Source organism: Anguilla rostrata, chromosome 3, assembly GCF_018555375.3.
Source record: "Anguilla rostrata isolate EN2019 chromosome 3, ASM1855537v3, whole genome shotgun sequence".
In the NCBI taxonomy this organism is placed as follows: Eukaryota; Metazoa; Chordata; class Actinopteri; order Anguilliformes; family Anguillidae; genus Anguilla; species Anguilla rostrata.
Genome location: NC_057935.1, coordinates 32,995,378 through 33,015,027, shown reverse-complemented (window position 1 = coordinate 33,015,027; position 19,650 = coordinate 32,995,378). Strand labels below are relative to the sequence as shown.

Here is a 19,650-nt window from a genome sequence, read left to right as displayed (position 1 = left end):
AGAACAGAAGGCCAAAGGGCAGCGATCTGCCAGTTTTTTAGTTACAACACAATGCAGATATCGTAGCAGGCCCCATGCAGCAGAATCACAACCCCTGTAATCACATTATCTCCATCATCATAGGCCAAACATGAGCACTAAATCTGATATGCAAACTATAAGACTCCTTCCTATGTGGCAAAAACAGGAAGTTCAAGCATCTGCCTCCCTGATTAAAAAATACAAGCAAAAAGAAAATAATGTTATTACAAGACATGAGGACCCATGGCTTAAAAACTGAAGCGTGATTCATGCTGTGTCGTACAACATGGTTTAACACAGATTTTAATAGCACAAGCAAGCTGTGAGATGCAAAAATGGGCACAGACTTACTGAAAGGCTGGCTTCGGCAGTATCTCACTATCCTCACTGTGTTTGCAATCATCCTCTGAAAAGCAATGTCAGGATTTCAGGAACAGAAACTAGACCACCATCCACAATAGGAACTGCCATGAAAATATGATGTGCCTACTTACCATTTTTTCAAAATTGACCAAACTGTCTATGAATGTCTTGTTGCCTTCATGAGTGAAAGTCATGTCTGAAAATACAATGAACATGCATTATACTCCACATACAGCAATACAGAAGGGGTGCCAGAAGACATAATAACCTACAGTATACAGAAGGACTGAAAGGTATTTCACCCTGTTTCATTAAATGTTTCTGAGTGCTCCAGCCCTCTTTATTTCCAGTTAGTTACTGTGAAGTAATCCTTACAATCTGGTGATCTTTCTGAATGTATTTTGGACTCTCCTGGCTGTGAATTTTGTCTTTTATTATCATGTTCTTAAGTACCCCTGGCATTATTTATTTGAACATAATGACCTAGAAGGAAGTGCATTCATGTAATCAAAATGTTATTATCTTATCCTTTTTTATTCCCTATTTCACTTCATCCCTTCAATTTAGCAATTTTGTGATGATCAATAACAATTAGAATGGCTAACCTCCTCTGTCAAGGAGGATGCATACCAGCCACAGGGGAAAAATAAAAAAACTCTGAAAAACATGCAGTCAGCTGCCTTTTTGGACCCCTGGGCAATGCAACCGGCAGCTGAGCTGCAGTTCTTGCATGTGTGGGCTGTGCAGTTTGTGTACCTGGTGCAGGCAGACCATAGGGCCCCAACAGATCAGGGTCATGGACACAGCTTTTTGAGGGAAGTGATACCTTGTTGGCAGAAACCGCTGCTTTCCTGGCCAATGCTATGGCCTATTGCCTATGCATCCAGAGAGAGCACTGGCACAGACTGCATTTTACCCAGCGCTGAGAATGAGGGATTTAGCTGGATATGTCCCACAGGACAACTCTTTGCCGTTGCTATAAGTGCAACTACACCCGTGCTGCCCAGGTGAAACCTGAAAGCCTCCCTGAAAGTCTTGGGGGAAGCCCTTACTGGTTTTTTAGAGTCCGCATTCTCTACTTCCTTTCTACAGGAGGTCCTGGAGTTTCCAGTAACAAGTTATAGTTTATGAATGTTTGTAAGGGGGCATGCCCATGGATAGAACATCAAATGGCATGGTATTGTCCTTGCACCAATATTCATAACATGCAGGAAATTGGAACATGTTAGGGACCACAGAGATGAGCATGTGGAGTCCTCCCTTACCTTTGATGAGCAGGGGCATGAAGGGGATGATGGGTGGGTCCAGCTTGGCCACTGTGAGCCGGTATGCCCGATGATTCCTGGATGGGTCCTGGAGAAATGGGTTGATAGTGTGATTTATTATGCTGCTGAAAACGACAAACCATTTTGGACAGGTGGACACTTGTATGCAGCATGGATGGAAATTAAATGGATGACACAAGCAGAGCAAATATGGACAGATTTCACTCATATTTAGATTGAGAAGTAAAAATAAACATAGCTAATCCTTTGCTTGACTGCAAAGCCAATGATGTTGCTTGTATTGTAGTCCAGTGGGTGATATGACCGTATTAACTGTAACAGAAAAATATACAGCACTACCTGATAAAGCTGCCAAATTACAACCTTTAAAGACTGTGGTCAGATTTACAATATAAGGGTTATAGTTCATTTTAGATACGCAGATGTCATGATAATTGCATTAAGACATATTTGTGAGACATAGGGCCAGTTTCAAGGGCAGATTAAGCTTAGTTCTGGACTAAATTGAATTTTGTATGGATAATCTCCATTCAAAATTGAATTTAGTCTATGACTAGGCTTAATCCGTGTCTGCAAAAGTGGCCTTGAATGCATGAATTATTCACACCTCTATGACTTACTACATTTCAGACCTGTGGCATTAAGTGACTACATTTGCGTAACTTACTATTGTGTGACTTAAATTTATTGCAGATTTTCTGCTTGGTATATTACATAGAACACACTGCCCAAATTTCTACCTTCCATATGCTACTAGTTAAACTAGAGTGTTAATTAAAATGAAAGACTCTGCCAATATTTTATTAAATTTCCATGCATAGGAAAAGGAAACATCAATCATTCAAATGTGTGTGCTTATGAATGCATGTGTCTGTGTGTTTGCTTGTATATGTGTACATGTGTGGGAATGTATCTACTGAAAACTGATAAACTGGAGCCAACTTCTTACTCACCATTAAACTTTCAAACTCCCCGTAGAACTTCTTGAACTTGCTAGGAAGTTTCTACCAACAAAAACGAGGGAAAATGTAGATGATACTGGAACATAAGAATAGTGCAATAATTCAAAGCAGTAAATGACAGCAGGAAATCGTTGCAAAATATAATATTAGCAAAAAAAGTGTGACTAATGAAAGAGTGGTGGTATATGCCAGAGGAATATGAGAGTGGTAAATGTTAGAGATAGTGTACAGAGGGATATAAAATTAGTTAATAACTGAGGTATATGACAGTGCAAACTAAAGTGGAAAATGTGACAGTAGTTAATAACAGAGGAAAACGCATGGACGGGGCTTCCTGAGATGATGGTAGACAATGGAAAATGACACTGACAAATGCAAGTTTTAAATGAGTTTTGCAGCAGCTCTGACAGTGGTGCAGTATGGACACCAACCTCCCAGGTCTGACTCAACCTGCTCACAGCTGGGTTACCCATGCCCATGATGATGGCAAAGAAGGAGTTCAGATTCTTATTTTCCTTGCAGCTGAAGACACACAATCACAATCATACATCAGGTTCAAGTGTGAGACAGATTCCTCCTCCTGTGAAGCGTGAGCTATGTGTGCGTGTGTGTTTATTTGTGTGGGCACATGTATGGCTGTGGAGATATGTGGAGGTGTGGCTGTATGCCCTGTGGGTGTGGTTGTGTGTCGGGCGTGAGCCTGTGTGGAGGTGTGACTCACTGTGCTGCAATCTTGATGAACTTCTTAAGCAGCTGCACACGCTTGCTGAGTTGGGCACAAAGACACACTTCTGTGACTACCCACAGCTGCAGTTCATTAAACCTCCTCAGGAACAGGTCCAGGTTGGCTGTAGTTTTCTTGAAGTTCTGCCGCCCAAATGTGTGGTATATGAGCTCATGCTGAAGAGGGAGGCAGGTGACAAAACTTGTTATGAGATTACGACAAGATGACCTGGTCCCATATTTCATCAAGGATCAATAATTTATCAACAGTGCTTCAATTCAAGTGCTGGGCCCAACCTCATGTACGCAGTTGAAGAGTTCCCAGTCATAAACAGTCATCTGATAGGCCAGATCTTTAGAACTCATCAGCTCAAAAGTTCCCATGGTTCCCAGAGATGGCCCTTCCTGCTCAGGCAGTGGTGTCTAAAAGAAAATTAACAGTACGATTTAATTCAGCTTCCTTGTGCAATTCCCATCACCAGATAAATTTATATATGCTATGCATTTCTATATGTCAGTAGAAAATTACACTAAGGAGTGGATGTGCTAAACTAACTCTTGAAATGTGAACTAATCAGGTGAAAATATGAAAATAAATTAGCCAATTTCATGGCTGGGGTTATGTTTGAGCTGTGTAGTATAATATTTTCCTTACTCTGACTGAGAATGCAGTGTAAGATGATTTTGTTGTGAGGCATTTACACACCAGTGAATCCATCTGGTCCCTGGGGCAGGCAAACAGACGTCCATTGATACTAAGCGTGGAAAAGACTGAAATGTCATTGGGCTTCAGCACCACCTTGTCTGCAAAAGAATGGTACAGTGTGTCCCCTTGTGATAACACAGCATTGCATGCACTAACACAACAAAGCCCAGCTTCGGTGAGACTTTACCTACTGTATCTATGTCAAGCAGAAAGGCAAATGCATTATATTATAAATACATAAATAAGTCATACCAGAAAGGAAGTATCAAATGTTAAAATATATTTCAGTTAGTGTTTTCAAAATAACCCACATGAGACCTGTAGCTTATCTCTAATCCGAGGAGCATATATGGTTACATGGTAGAGGGGTTTTGGGGCTCCTGTTACCATAGCAGTCAAAAATAGCACTCCCCCCCTTTCTTGCTAGCTTAGTTAGCAACTCCATTACAAATTAGTGTTGGGTGCTGTTTTCAGGTTTTAAAATATTGACTTAAAACTATGAAACCTTTTGTCCCTCTGTAGTATATCTTTATCTACCACAGAGCTACCATTACAGTGTATACAATCTATGTGTGTAAATTCCCATAGAAGGAAAAAAAAGGAAAAACAACGCAAAATACAGTTACTTGTGATGCTGTTATGACATTACATTACAGGCATTTAGCAGACACTCTTATCCAGAGCAACTTACAGTTTTTACATAGCATTTACATTGCATCCATTTATACAGCTGGATACATACTGAAGCAATGCAGGTTATGTATCTTGCTCAAGGGTACAATGGCAGTATCCTACCTGGGAATCAAACCAGTGACCTTTAGGTTACAAGACCTGTTCCTTACTCGTTATATATGCACTACCGCTGCTCAGATCTGATCTCAGAAATAACACATATTTTATTCTGATTAGGCCAGGCTAAATATACCCAGCTGGTTCAAAGGACACATTCAAAGGTCAGTCGCTGGCTGTATAGACAGGAAAAAATGCACTCTGGCAGAGGAGAACGGAATATTCACACACACACTGGACAAGGGCACCAGCGGGAAGGCTTGGCATGATATGAGCTGCACAAACACATTCCAAGCCTCCAAATAAACTGATCGGTAGTTAATGGTTATATGACAATCATGATTCTTGTGCTTGAATGGAAAAAATGATCTCTCTCTCTCTCTCTCTCTCCCTCTCTCTCTCTCTCTCACATTGCTCATTTGATTAGCATGTAGCTGAGATCGTCCTCACCTCCAGCTGAACTGAGGCTGACCAGAAGGAGGTCCTCCACTGACCCCAGTTTGTCAGCCACAGCGCTGATTACCTCTCTCACTGAAGCAGCCACTGGTACTCGGATAGTGGTGTAGGTGTGGTCTACGCAGTACACCTTAAACAGGACTGGATAGTGGGACACAGGGTGTAAGGAGACTGGATACATATCAGAGACTAGCTTCAAGGGTTACATTGTTAAAATAATATCACTGGACTGTGTGTAATGGTGAACACCATTCACCAGTCTAGGTTAATAAATGAGGTATTCCCTATACAAACTTACTTTCATCATTGCTCTTGATTGGCTGTCGTTTCTGAAGCCGTTCATCACCCATGCTGAACTGCCGCAGTAGGACCTTGTGCTGAGATAAACAAGAGGTGCATCAGAGTTGCAACCAGGCAGTGGAGAGAGAAAATTAAAGAACAGAACAAAGCCATAAGACCCAAAGTCCAGTTGTGAGTCCTAGTAGAGACCAGCCGTGACTCCCAGAAGAGAGCAACCCAGACTCCCAGAAGGGATTAACCCTAATGACAGTATCTCTCCAGCTTCTCTGGGAGTTTCAGTACTATCCCACTGAAATCAGTACTATTCCACTGCCCAAGATCATGTGTGCTCCAGCCCCACCCACACCATGATTCTCCCCTGGGCCCTTGTTGTCATGGTTTCAGGGTGCAGTGGCTGGGCGTGGCCACCAGGGGAGCACCCTGAGTCCCAATTGGGCTCACCTGTTCTCCGGCTATTTAACCTGTAACGTGACAGGGTTCGTCGCGTCTGTGTCACTATCAGAAAGACCAGAGCCAGGTAATAGGACGGTGGGACAAGTGCTCTGTGTGAGCTATATTTGTTAGGTTGCTTGTCTGGTACATTCGGGGCTGGTGTTAAGCGCAGTTTAGCGCTTTAGTAAAAAAGAAAAAGTTCTTTATTATTTTACAGCTCTGCGAGTTGGGGTATTTGGGACGTTGTCCTGGTTTTGTATTTCTTTTGGGTTTTTCTGAGTTGCACTCAGATTATTTATTTTAGCTGAGTGTTTACCCTAAGTCTAAGGGTTTCCTGTTGGAACTTCCGGGACCTTTATTATTTAAGTAGCCTACCAGTGTTTGGGTTCTTGGTTTAGCGTTGCCGGAGATCGGCTTCGCTACTATTATTTTCTTTGTCTTTTTTTTCCTTCCCTTTGTTTAGCCCTTCAGGATTTAGGGGCTACTTGTAGTGAATGCAGTGTGCGTTTGAACCTCCGAACACTACCCATTCCCCTCACACTTGTAAGCAGAACCATACTAACCTATATGTTGCCACGTTTGGTTTTCAATTGCAACACTCATGAGGCATGCATAGCATCATAGACATCAAATCAGGGAATAAGGGGAGTAACAGTTCTCCTACAGTTAAGCCCAAAATTATTCATACCCATGCCAAATTTTGAGTTATAGTGAATTTTTATTTGACGAATAGGTTTCTTCTGGCTGGAAAAGGAGGTGACAAAAGACAGTAAGACATTGTGTTAGAGATATTCATGAAAAATGTTACCTGTTTTTATGTTTTTTTTACATTTTCACAAAGAATGCCATGTCCAAAATTATTCATACCCCTTGAAATTGTCGCAATTTTTTGAGGAAATGCAAGCTTCTATACCATTCCAAATGGTCCTGGTAATTTCTACCATGTTCTAGAGCATTCTGATCAACTATAAATTGAGAACAGCTGATGCAGTTGTTATCTAGTCAGTTTCTAGTCAATTGCAAGACATGGCTAAAACCAAAGAGCTTAGTGAGGACCTCCGGTTGCGCATTGTGGCTGCTCACAAGAAGGGGAAAGGCTACAAAGCCATATCCAAGTGTTTTCAAGTGCCAGTGGCCACAGTGCAAAGCATCATCAAGAAGTACAAGGAGTTCCACACTGTAAAAAAATCTCAAAGGGCGTGGTCGGAAGCCAAAAGTGACCCATGTGCTGGCAAGAATGGTAGTGCGAGAGGCCAGGAAGAATCCAAGGATCACCACCAAGGTCATCCTGAATAATCTGGGCAATTCTGGTACCAACATCTCAAGGCAGACACTCCAGCGGACACTGCACAAGGCTGACCTCCATGGACGCCGACCAAGGAGGATTCCACTTCTCCAAGACAGGCACACAAAAGCTCGCATAGCCTTCGCAAAAGCTCACCTTGACAAAGAAGAAAGCTTTTGGTCATCAATTCTGTCGTCGGACGAGACGAAAATGAAGTTGTTTGGACACAGGGACGCGGCTTTCGTTTGGCGAAAGAAGGGAAAAGCATTCAACCCCAAGAACACCATCCCCACGGTCAAGCATAGTGGTGGGAATGTAATGCTTTGGGGGTGTTTTTCAGCCAATGGGCCAGGCAACCTTGTCAAAGTAAACGGCATCATGAGAACAGAGGACTACGTTAAGATTCTGGAGGAAAACATCAGGCAGTTTGCAGAAAAACTTGGCCTTAGGCAGCACTGGACCTTCCAACAAGACAATGATCCGAAACATACAGCCAAAGTGGTCAAGAAATGGTTAACAGAAAACAATATCAACGTTTTTGAGTGGCCCAGCCAGAGTCCAGACCTGAATCTCATCGAGAATCTGTGGAGGGAACTAAAGACCAGAGTGATGGCAAGGAAGCCTTCCAACCTCAAGGACCTGGAGATCTTTGCCAAAGAGGAGTGGTACAAAATCCCAGTGGAGACGTGCAAAAAGCTTGTTGGCAATTATAAGAACTGTTTGACTGCTGTGATGGCAAATAAAGGCTTTGCCATTGATTACTGAGAAAGGGTATGAATAATTTTGGACATGGAATGTTTTGTCAAAATGTAAAAAAACAAAAAAAAAAAAACATAAAAATAGGTCATATTTTTCATTAATATCTCTAACACAATGTCTTACCGTCTTTTGTCACCTTCTTATATCATTTCCAGCCAGAAGAAACCTATTCGTCAAATAAAAATTCACTATAACTCAAAATTTGGCATGGGTATGAATAATTTTGGGCTTAACTGTACACAAAATTGCTGAAATGGGAGACCAGTGCAATACAAATAAAAGTGAATTAACTAAACTGAGGTTAAAAGCATAAAGTAAAGTAAGGTGTAATATCTCATAAATATCACATCTAGAATCACATAGTAACTGAAAGGTAAAGTTGCACCACATGGAATAAAGGCAGCTTTAATCATACTAAAAGCTTGTGACAAGGCCTGAACTACATAGGTTGTAGGCCCAGAGGTTGATGGACAGCTTGTGATTGGCTCAATAAAAAATACAGTAAGCAAGGTTTACTGTAAACTATCCACTCTCCCATAATCTGTTCTCTCTGGACTGATCTGCTATGTGTCCACTGACTCCCTCCCCAATTTAAAAACCAACATCTTCACTAATAGCCTTGTTAGCCATATACAATACACATCACAATGGGATTCATGGAAAAAGATTATTTTTATATTATTTTGATATATGCATACATAAGAAAAGAAAGAAAATTCTTCCCATCAAAGAAAAAATAAAATTTCTCTACTCTTGAGTACACAATGAAAGAGAGAGAGAGAAAAAAGCATGCTGTTCAACAATGGCATGCCATTACCCTTAAAATATAGTGCCTGGCAATTTTTTTAATTATTCACAATGTTTAGCACAAAGCACCTGTAGGATTATTAATTTAGATTAAATATTAAATATTTACATAATTTAATATTAACAAATATTTTACACATATAGTAGATGGAAAGATTTGCATTGACTTCTCCTTACTCCAGTATTGCTTGATGGTAATTTCTAAAGGTGTTATGTCATACATTATAACAGACCAATGCTGTTATCCATAGTATGGTAATCACAATAATACAGCTATATCTCCATCAGATAGATATCCTATCCTTCTACAGCGAGAACTGAAAACATTTTCTGCATTTGTTTTTTTGTAAATATGTATTTTATATTAAGAACACACAAATACACAAAATGTAAACCTGAATTTAATCTTACCTTTTTTTGTGAGGATTTTGCATCATCAGAGCTAGAAATGAACAGAAATATAGGATTTACTGTACCATACCAGTGTTTGGAAATAGAACAATGATACAAATCCATGAAGGATATAAAGACTTATCTTTAAACCATGTACAGCATTGCAAAAGATTTATTGCACCTTCAGATTCAATGAGGCATATGAGTAGAAAGAGATACATCAGCACTGAAATATCCATCATTTTGCACATGACTAATTCATAGCATCTTTGTGGAACTTTCCTTTACAGTTTTGAAATCATGTTCTCGTTAAAAATTCTGCAATAAAAAAAGATACTTTTTCATTGTTAATAATGTACAACTGTTCAGAATGCAAGCTTTACACTACACTGAACTGTAATTAATAAACATATTATTCAGTTTCTGATAAATATTCTATGACCCTGAAGAACAAATGAGGACAGAGGATATTTGACTGTGTGAAATGTATGCTGGCTTTATGTTCTTCCCAATTTTAAAACAGGAATGGGTTGTGAAGTGTTGGTGAATGCCTTTTTCCATAATCAAGCACTGTTAGTATCAAAAATTAGAATGCTATTGACAGCTCAACAGCTAAGTGCTTGACGTTGTAATGAGCTGGTTACTATTTCTTCCGCAATCAACTCAAACAAAGTAATTAGAACACTGACAAACCAAATGTAAGCACATTGGAATGAGTGGTAGTGATTCAGCAGCTGCTGCTGATGTGGAACAACAGTGAGTCCATTGTTTGTGATTCCATGATACCAGTAAAGGAGACAATCAAGTGAGACCTCATTGAGCCTTTGACCTTAGAGATAGACACACACATTGAAGTGTTTTCCCCTGTGTAACACTGGGGCAAGTGGTGAGGTGATGTTCTTTTAAACCTATACTGCAGGCACAGAAGAAAAGTCTTCCACTGATCTCTCATACTCCGTTATTTCATGCTGTCAGCGACAGCGATTGGTTAAGTTGTCTGTCTCTTGATGTGAATCTTTCACATTTTTACCATTTTGATACTTTTTATAATGTATTTGGCAGTGTTGGTACCTAAAAATCATGTGGCTTGGTTCTTGGTGGAGAATTGAGTCACAAAAAGCAGATGGAAGCAGATGGATTTACTGATGGAAATCTCACTCTTTCACCAACTATATTTGCTAACATTTTCCCCCAGTACGGCAACCATTTTTGAAAGCATACTTCTGTTTGACGATCTTCTCCAGTTCCGGCAGCATCTCTTTCAGGGCCGGGATCACCCTGGAGTCATCACACACAGACACATAGAACTCCTGTAACACAGAACACTCAGTCATCACTCACAGACAAGCAGAACTCTCGGTAACACACTATGGATGAATACTGGATCTGTGTGCTTTGGACCTGTATATTGGTGAAGAGGAGTACCAGGGGAGCTATAATATCATGAAGTGATGATTACTTATTTTACATGTACACTCATATTCTGATGTTAACATGAATAATCAAACAGTTCAACTACAGTGTGATTCATGAAAACATCACATTCTGATCACCATAACTCAAAACAAGCTAATATTCCATTATGAATAACTCCAGGGTACCAACCCCGTTGTTCGATGAGTTACTAGTGAGCTTTAAGGAGCATATCTGAATTGGATTTCATCCAATCTCAAAAAAAGGATTTACACAATTCCATCCTGATGGGCAATGAGGGCAAAGATGCACATTTGCGACTGAATCTGCATACAGTGGCTACTTAAGCAACACCCCAGCCCATAATCTTTGAGACAAATTTTCAGCAAAGGAAAGACAGGGTCTGCAGAGCTTAAAGCTAGCTAATAACTCATAGAACAACAGATACTTGTACCCAGTACAAGCTTATTAGCTTTGCTTTAACGAGTTTATGGGAACCCAATCCCCCACACCCTGTTGTAAAGTGAAAAGGGGGATGGTACAAACTGAAGAGCCACAGGCAAGTGCTTCTGTAGGGTGGGCCTCTCCTCATCCAGTCGTTTAAACCTCGCAATCGCTTCAGTTACAGCTGGACAGAAGATGAACAGCACTTCCCTGGAAGTGTAAGTGAGGCAACCAGGCGACTCATCTCTTTGTGCTGTCAGGCAGATTTCTCTATGGAATTTCGTACTGTCGCTGCTGAGAGTGGGTGGAACAAGGAAGCACTCGTGGCATTGTTTCAGTGGGGTCAATCCGAAATGCTAATGAATGAGCTGGCATCAACGGACCTGCCCACCAGTCTAGCCCCGCTCATTGACCTTGTCATTTGAATAGATGGCTATCTTTGTGAGTGAGGGAATGACAGATCAGGATTGCCACCTCCGACTGAGAGACATTTCCTCCTGTCTTGCTCATCTAATGCAGCACAAGCTTTGCCTGGTTCTTCACTCATCTGCCCAGCACCAACTGGATTCTGGCTAAATCTCACTGGATCACGGACCCCTCTGCTGGAGGAACCCATGCACTGAGGCAGAACAAGAGGAGAGAGACTAGCGTGTTATCGGCCTGGTTATTTCTGTGCCTCCTGCCCACTTTATTGCCCACGAGTCTCCACTCTTATTGACTTGAGTGCCTTGGGCAATTCTTTAGACCACTCACTGGCCATTCAGTAGAAACCGCCGCTTATTAACCTACCTCAACTCCTGTTCGTGGTAGCCCTCAATAGCCAGTCCCTGAGCTCAGGCCAGTTCAAACAACTCATCTCTACCCTCCTGCTTATGGTTTTCAGTTCCCATTTAAAAACTATTCAGTTTTACCTGGTGGAGGTCCCACTGGTGATCAGACATCCATGGCTTACCCTGCACAACCCTCACATCGACTGGTGTAAGGACCGGGCGCCATTTTGGTGCAATGATGTCATGACACAGGATCACACTGATCACATGAACTGGGTACTTCCTGTAGAATGTGCATTCCTGTCTCTCTTTCGTCCCTTCTATTCTTTGCTCCCAAGTGAAAAAATAGTATACTTAAGTGTATTAGAAATATAATTTATGTATACAAAAGCTATTACAAGTATACTTTAACTTTTTGTGCTTAATTTAAAGTATATTTAACATACTTTTAAAAAGTGTACTTCAAAATAGATGTCATTAAGTTCAACTTCAATGTACTAAAAATGGAGCATCGCGTAGTTCTGGCAGGTCACGAGAGTCAAGCGCTCCGGCCGAATCAGCTGATGGCTCAGCTGAGTGATGTTCGCCTATCACAGTACATTCACTAACAGGGCGGTCTACTTAAACAGCCTCCCTCTACTCATTCGGCTGCTCCTCCTGCATGCAAGCGCTGCACGTTGCTTCGTAAATCCCCTCCACCACCCCAGCTCCATCCCCATGCGTCAAGAATTTGCATTCTCCATTCCTATGTGTTAAGAAGTTGTATTGCTCCATCCTTATGTGTTAAGAAATTGCATTTGCTCCATTCATATGTGTTAAAAACTGCTTTGCTGCTGGATCTGTTCTGTGTGTACCCCTCTAGGGGGGGTTTGGCTGCTGGCCTCCCGGCCTTATCCACGCGGGCTGCGTGGTTGGCGGGAGAGCTCCAGAACAGAGCCATACCGCCAAACATAACTGTATTGCCTTTATTGTCAATAAAGTTCTACTTGATGACAGTGGTCCTGACAGAAATAAATATACTAATTCTGCAATACTTGAAGTGGTATTTCATACGTATAAAAAGTGTACTTTATTGTAAGTGTATTGTAAATTGTACGTAAGTGTGCTTTTAAAAAGTATACTAAATTGTGACCACTTATAGTGGTAATTTAGTGTTTATACACTCACCTACTGAATAAATTAATTTTCAATCAAGCCAGACTGTACTAAAAAGGGCGACAACACCGTAAACAAGGCGTGTGGTATAACATAGTTTGAACATGAGGCCAGGGGTGTTCTCCCTCCTACGAATCACCCGCCGTTGTTTCAGCCATTGTTGTCGCCCACTCATCCTTCTGTGTACTGTGACTGGCTACGTTTGTTTGGTGAAACGGAGTCATTTGGGGCTGTGACAGAGCCAAAGCAAAGACCAGTCAGCCTCTTTGGCTGAAGTCTCTCTGAGAGAATGAAACAAACAGAACGTGCATTGAATAAAAAATGGGTAAAAAATAAAAGTAACGAGCGGAATGAAGTAAAAGTAACATTTTTTCTTCGCAAATATACTCGAGTAAAAGTGAAAAGTATGTTGCATTAAAACTACTCTTACAAGTACAATTTATTCAAAAAGTTACTTAAGTAAATGTAACGGAGTAAATATAACGCGTTACTACCCACCTCTGAACTTTACACTTGCTATCGTTCTGCAACATAGCAACAAGTCAAATGCATGTAATCCATGTACTTTCCTGTGACGGCAAGCAAAGTAACTTCCAGCTTTAGGAAGAAAGGGAACCAAGACAAAGACTGGCTTTTCTACTGACAGTGCAAGGAAAGATTCACAGCAGGTGCCTAAGTCAAGAGTTCCCTTGGACAAGCCAGCACCACACAAAACCATGCGCAGTAAGACTAACAAACATACAGGCATCAACTAACTTATGTTTGTCCCATGTTTTCAAGGAATTGTGTATAGGGGCGACACAGCTCAGGAGGTAAGAGCGGTTGTCTGGCAGTCGGAGGGTTGCCGGTTCGAACCCCGCCCTGGGTGTGTCGAAGTGTCCTTGAGCAAGACACCTAACCCTTAACTGCTCTGGCAAATGAGAGCCATCAATTGTAAAGCGCTTTGGATAAAAGCGCTATATAAATGCAGTCCATTTACCATATATGGTTTCGTATATTTAGAATGCAAAGGTACATTGAAATCAGCTGGACGTAGTTAACTCCAGTATCCTTTTATTCACGCCATTCCCCTGATTTCCAGGCAAGGTTTAGCAACACATGATAAAAACGTGTTCATAAATTCATACGATCGCCCTAACAGAGGAACCTTTGTATTCCTGCACCACATGTTGAACACACGACTAGACACACAGTCTTGTCATCCCTTGCATATCCTCCTTTATTTAGCCTTTAATTATTTTAGTTTAGATGTTTATTTAATAAATTATATTTTATAAAACCTTGTCGGTCTGATCATTATTTGGATAAACTCTTGAGCCTACCACCTCAAAGAACTTGCACATCATGTTACATCATTTGTTATTGTTTTAATATTTAATGTTAAAATTCATAATCATGATTGAATTAATTTTATGCGACTGCTTGTGAGACTGATTATACTTTTTCACCATTTGATCACCACAAGCTAATATATTTATATCTTGTGCATTTCGTGGTGCCTACTTGTGAGAATTATTAAAACGGACACATTTTAATTATTTATCCTTTCTACAATTCGTAGAGGTGTTTTTCCCAACACTGGCCTGTAAGTACAGTGATAACATCGGGGGACTACTGTGCAACTCACTGTCTAACTATGTCTGCTATGTCCCTAGCTCTCCTATGCCTGTGTCCCAGCCTGCACCTTCAGATGGTGAGGAACCGGACCCCTCACCGGTGCCACCCCAGTTCTGGGACCTCTGCTCAGTATTCAGTAAGAAGCTGTCCAAGGAGTTACCACCTCATCAACCTTACGACTGCGCTATTGAGCTCCTGCCAGGCAAGACCCCTCCTCATGGAAGGGTTTTTCTCTGTCTGCTCCTCAGATTGCTGCCATGGAGAACTACATAAAAGAGGTGCTCCTTGCAGGACACATCTGATCCTCCAGATCACCCTCTGGGGCCGAGTGAAAAAATATGGCAGCCTTCAGCCCTGTATTGATTACCGGGGACTCAAAATCACACTAAAAACCCTTATCCCTTAAATGAGGGGTGGGACTTACATGAAGAAGAGGTCCTGGTGGCCCTTGATGAAGTCTGACATCCGTTCCTTTGTTGCTGATGGTTCCACCTGCGCACAGAGTAAGACCTTTCGCCAGTCTGTGGCAGGTCTGCTACATCCCCTGCCCATACCCACCCGTCCCTGTCCTTGGACTTTAGAACTGATCTTCCTCCTTTGGAGGGGTTCACCACCTTCCTGGTTATTGTGGATCATTTCTTGAAGGCTGCTCACTTTGTTCCTATGCCTAAGCACCCATCTGCCTCGGACACTGCTCAGGTGGTCATTCATCATGTGCTTAGGGTCCATGGTATCCCCTTGGAAATTGTGTGTGATTGTGGCCCCTAGTTTTCCTCCAGGTTCTGGAGGGCCTTCTGCTTTCTTATAGATGCCTCCGCTATCCTATCCTCTGGGTTTCATCCTCAGTCCAAAAAGCAGACAGAGTGCATCAACCAGGACCTGGCCTAAGTTGTCACGTCATTGCCAACTCATCATCATGGAGCTACTCCCCTGGGCTGAATACATCCATAATACCAGTGCTCATCCACAGGACTGTCTCCATTTGATCTTGGAAGTTGGCCCCCAAGTTCGTCTGTCCCTTCAGGATCCTGCAGGGTATCAATTCAGTCACTTACAAGCTCCTCCTGTCATGGTCCATGCAGGTCCACACCATCTTCCACATTTCATGCCTTAAGCCAGTGGTTTCCAATCCCTTGGCCTTGCTTTCTCAGCAGCCACTTCCTCCACAGATCGTTGAGGGACGGCCCGCTTACGTAGTCCACCCATGTAGGCAGTGGTGATTAGTACAGCAGTCCATTCCACAAGCATCTCATAGACTGCCTTACAATTAAAAAATAACTCTTCATTTTACCTGTGTTTATTATTATTTTCAGAAACACAAACACAAATAGGTTTTGGGACAGGCTGCTAGGCTGGTTTCAATGTCTGCAAGGTAGGAGAAAGGGAACAAAATTACCCAGCTTTTATTTTATTCTAATCGGTTGATTGGATAACATCTGTATTTGTACAAGGTGTGTTGAGTGTCCCCATACTAGGGTGACTCTTTCTGCTGGTGTATGATCTGGTCTTGTTAGACACTTCATCCATCCTCGTATCCTTGGGCACAGAGACAACCGATCATGAGGTAGGATTTTCTTGCCTCGCTGACCTAAACTTCAAAGAGGAGAGGTCCCAGGCATGTACAGATATCAAAAGGTCCTGTCCATTTTTGGCTTAAGTCATCCTTGTACTGTTGTCTCTCATGTACACCAGATCCCCAACACTGTAGGACTTTTCATTAGCCCACGTCGTATTTTTTGCTGCAAGGACATGTCGGGTACCTTCATGTGTCTGTTTTAGCCCCTACTGAAAGTCAGTATAAATGTTGCTACATCCTTGTCTGCACTTTGCAACTCTGCTGTATGCAGCGAGATGTCTTGAGGTTGGAATATGTTTTCCCAGCATCATTTTTCTGGGTGTGACCCCAGTGGTAGAATGTGGTACATTCCAGTTGGCAGCCATGGGGGCAATTGCTGGTCCCAATTCCTTTGATTATGCTCAACATAACAGCATACGTCCTGTAGTGAGTTGCGTTTATTTCGCTCTACTTGATCATTAGAAGATAGATGCTAGGGTGTTGTTCTAGTTTTAGTCACCTACAGGAGGTGGCAGACTTCTTGGAACTTTCACAATTCACAATTCCTCTCCTAGTCAGTGTATAAAGGCGAGTGCCAGAGTGAGAAATTCCAGGATGAGTACCTTATCTGTGTTCTCTGCCCCTTAGTCTGGCAGTGGGAAGGCCTCCATCCAGCGAGTGAACTGATCAATGATTACTACGATGTACAGTATTTATTGCCATCCTGGGATATCTGGAGTGGACCCAGAATGTCCAGATGTGAGTGTTCCATAATTGAACCAGCTAGACAGTTCTGTAGTTTTGTAGAGCAGATGGTTGTATTTAAAGCTTTGCATGTCTGCAGCTCTGGACAAAAAGATGAATTTCCCACCCATGACGTATTAGTGGTAGTAGGCTAGGCTAACAGCCTATTTCCACTGATGCAGAATGGACAAGTCTGGGTCCAACTTTTGTTCTCTGGCTAGCTGTACCAGATCCATGGGCTGCATCTAGTTTGCAAGAGTAATCTCTGAGGTTTGTCCTAAGGGCTGACTGGTCCCGATCCTCTCAAACAAATCTGTGCTCACCCCTCGTTGTGAGTCTTATTGCCTGGAGGATTACATCATCCACATCCTCTTCAAATTACACCCAGATGTGATGGACTTTCTGACAATGAGTGCAGCCTTAACCTGGTAGATTAGTTACATCTTTCCCTGCTTCTTAGCACTCGCATTTTACAATGTTGTCAGGGGCACTGAGAGACGCTGCATAGGCAGACTTGCTCTGTGTTCAAGTCATATTAGCTTTACTCCTCCAAATGGTAAATGGTAAATGGACTGCATTTATATAGCGCTTTTATCCAAAGCACTTTACAATTGATGCCTCTCATTCGCCTGAGCAGTTAGGGGTTAGGGGTTAGGTGTCTTGCTCAAGGACACTTCGACATGCCCAGGGCGGGGTTTGAACCGGCAACCCTTCGACTGCCAGACAATCGGTCTTACCTCCTGAGCTATGTCGCTCCAGCCACAGAGCCAGCTGTCCCCTTGGGTGCTTAAACCTGAACAGCCAGGGAAGGCTACTGTGGTCAGTTCAAATGAACCAACAGATAATGGTGAAACAGACAAGTAAAGCGAACAATATCTTGGAGCTCCAATTTAGTTATGCAGTTGCATTGCTGTGCTGGGTCAGATGGGCACATTTCTTCTCTTTTCTTTCTTCTATTTTGAGGGTTTCAACTTAAGCCCATAGCTATACTACCACTCAAAACTTCAGCCAGTCTGTCAAAGTACTGGTCAACATCATGGCCCAGTATTATAATGTTGTCAAGGTAAATCAAAAGTGTCTCCCACTGGAGTACAGGGAGGACCAGCTCCATTGGCCTCAGCAATGTGCTGGGGTTATTGCACTGTCCAAAGGGCATCCTTGTATACTCTAAGAAACTATACTTTGTTTCAAATTGTTTCAAAGCCTTCTCCTTTATGAACTTTAATCTGCCAATACCTACATTGTAAATCTAAACCATGGTGCCACAGAGAAAAACCAAGCACTCCTCAATTTTTGGTAGAGGGGAGGCGTCCTCTCAGGACGGAGTGTGGCACAGTGGGTAAGGAACTGCGCTTGTAACCGAAAGGTCGTAGATTCGAATCCCGGGTAAGGACACTGCCGTTGTACCCTTGAGCAAGGTACTTAACCTGCATTGCTTCAGTATATATCCAGCTGTATAAATGGATACAATGTAAAAAAATGCTATGTAAAAGTTGTGTAAGTCGCTCTGGATAAGAGCGTCTGCTAAATGCCTGTAATGTAATGTAATGTCCTTGATTGTCTAGCAGTTTCTTGCAATCACTGCACCACAGTACACCCCCATTTTGTTGCAGAATAGCACCACTGGCGATGCCTATTCTGGGGACAAGGAAGTAACAACACCAGACTAGTTTGCAGGAGGGTTGCAGGTGCTTGTCCTCCTCACCTTGAAAACAGTGGTGTTCTGTGAGCAAGCTATCACACAGGCTTTCTTGCAATGAGTGATGGCAGAAAAAATGTCCAGGTCTTTGGAAGCAAAGAATGAGCTGAATTGCAGTAGAAGAGGAATGAGCAGTGCTGCTCTGCACAGAGGTCTTCACTGGAGCCAGTGCATAAGGACTGGAGGTGCTCTGGCAGGACCAGTGCACTTTGGTCTGCACCCTACTGATACAGACCTGTTGGCTAAGACTGGGGGTTGTCTGTGCACAGGTTTCCGGAACTTCATAGCCTTCCTTGAGCCTGTGTGGTGTTATGCCCGAGCTGGCTTCAGGATGGGGTGGTGTAAGCTCTGCATAAGCCTCAATTAAAATCCTGAGACAAGTACCTTTGGAGAGTGTAGTTTTGACAGGGGAAAACTGCACACTTGCACTGGGACTCATGGCTTCAATGTAATTGCAATGCTGCCAGAGGAAACTTCACTGGCAATGTGTATTGGTCCCAGTACAGCAGGGGTACCAGGTAAAGGGTGGTTGACTTCCCTCCAGGTTAGGCACTCACACTCAGGAGGGATGATGATGTCTTTCTCAAGTGCCACTTGAGTCAAGGAGTAGTCTGGTCCAGTCCCCACCAGTATCTGGGCAGGAACTGCTTCTCCATCAATGGAGATGCTGCCACTGGTTTGAATGGTTACATTACCGCCTCTCAGAAAGTTGAGTTCTAGAAGAAGGGAGTCATGACTTGGTGTCACATAAACATCCCAATCAATTTTCTGACTTTCCAATGTCTAAAGTCACCCACAGCCCACTGAAAGCTGGCATCTCCTTCCCAGACACTGCATTCTGCATGCTAGCCTTTGACAGGTTTCCACTGTTCTGCGAAGGCAACAGCTTGTATGTGCTCTCAGAGTTCAGCGCCAGTGTCCACAACTGTTTTGACTACCTCCCCACTGACTTGAATTGGGATCTGCAAACA

General features: G+C 42.5%; 1 protein-coding gene across 7 annotated transcripts in view; it reads right to left on the bottom strand.

The window, feature by feature from the left end:
- Positions 1–19,650, bottom strand: part of rapgef4a (Rap guanine nucleotide exchange factor 4a) — a 131,204-nt gene that overhangs the window by 1,171 nt on the left and 110,383 nt on the right. For 5 of the 7 annotated variants that reach the window (XM_064327210.1, XM_064327212.1, XM_064327211.1 and 2 more), the window contains 12 exons: positions 10,504–10,592; positions 9,301–9,331; positions 5,605–5,683; positions 5,301–5,447; positions 4,062–4,159; positions 3,653–3,778; positions 3,354–3,532; positions 3,064–3,154; positions 2,624–2,674; positions 1,650–1,737; positions 516–580; positions 373–427 (listed from right to left, as the gene is read on the bottom strand). In XM_064327210.1, coding sequence (XP_064183280.1) covers positions 373–427; positions 516–580; positions 1,650–1,737; positions 2,624–2,674; positions 3,064–3,154; positions 3,354–3,532; positions 3,653–3,778; positions 4,062–4,159; positions 5,301–5,447; positions 5,605–5,683; positions 9,301–9,331; positions 10,504–10,592 — 1,099 coding nt within the window. Of the gene's footprint in view, positions 1–372; positions 428–515; positions 581–1,649; positions 1,738–2,623; positions 2,675–3,063; positions 3,155–3,353; positions 3,533–3,652; positions 3,779–4,061; positions 4,160–5,300; positions 5,448–5,604; positions 5,686–9,300; positions 9,332–10,503; positions 10,593–19,650 lie in introns of those variants that run through there. The other 2 variants (XR_010328979.1, XM_064327215.1) reach the window with 2 other exon arrangements.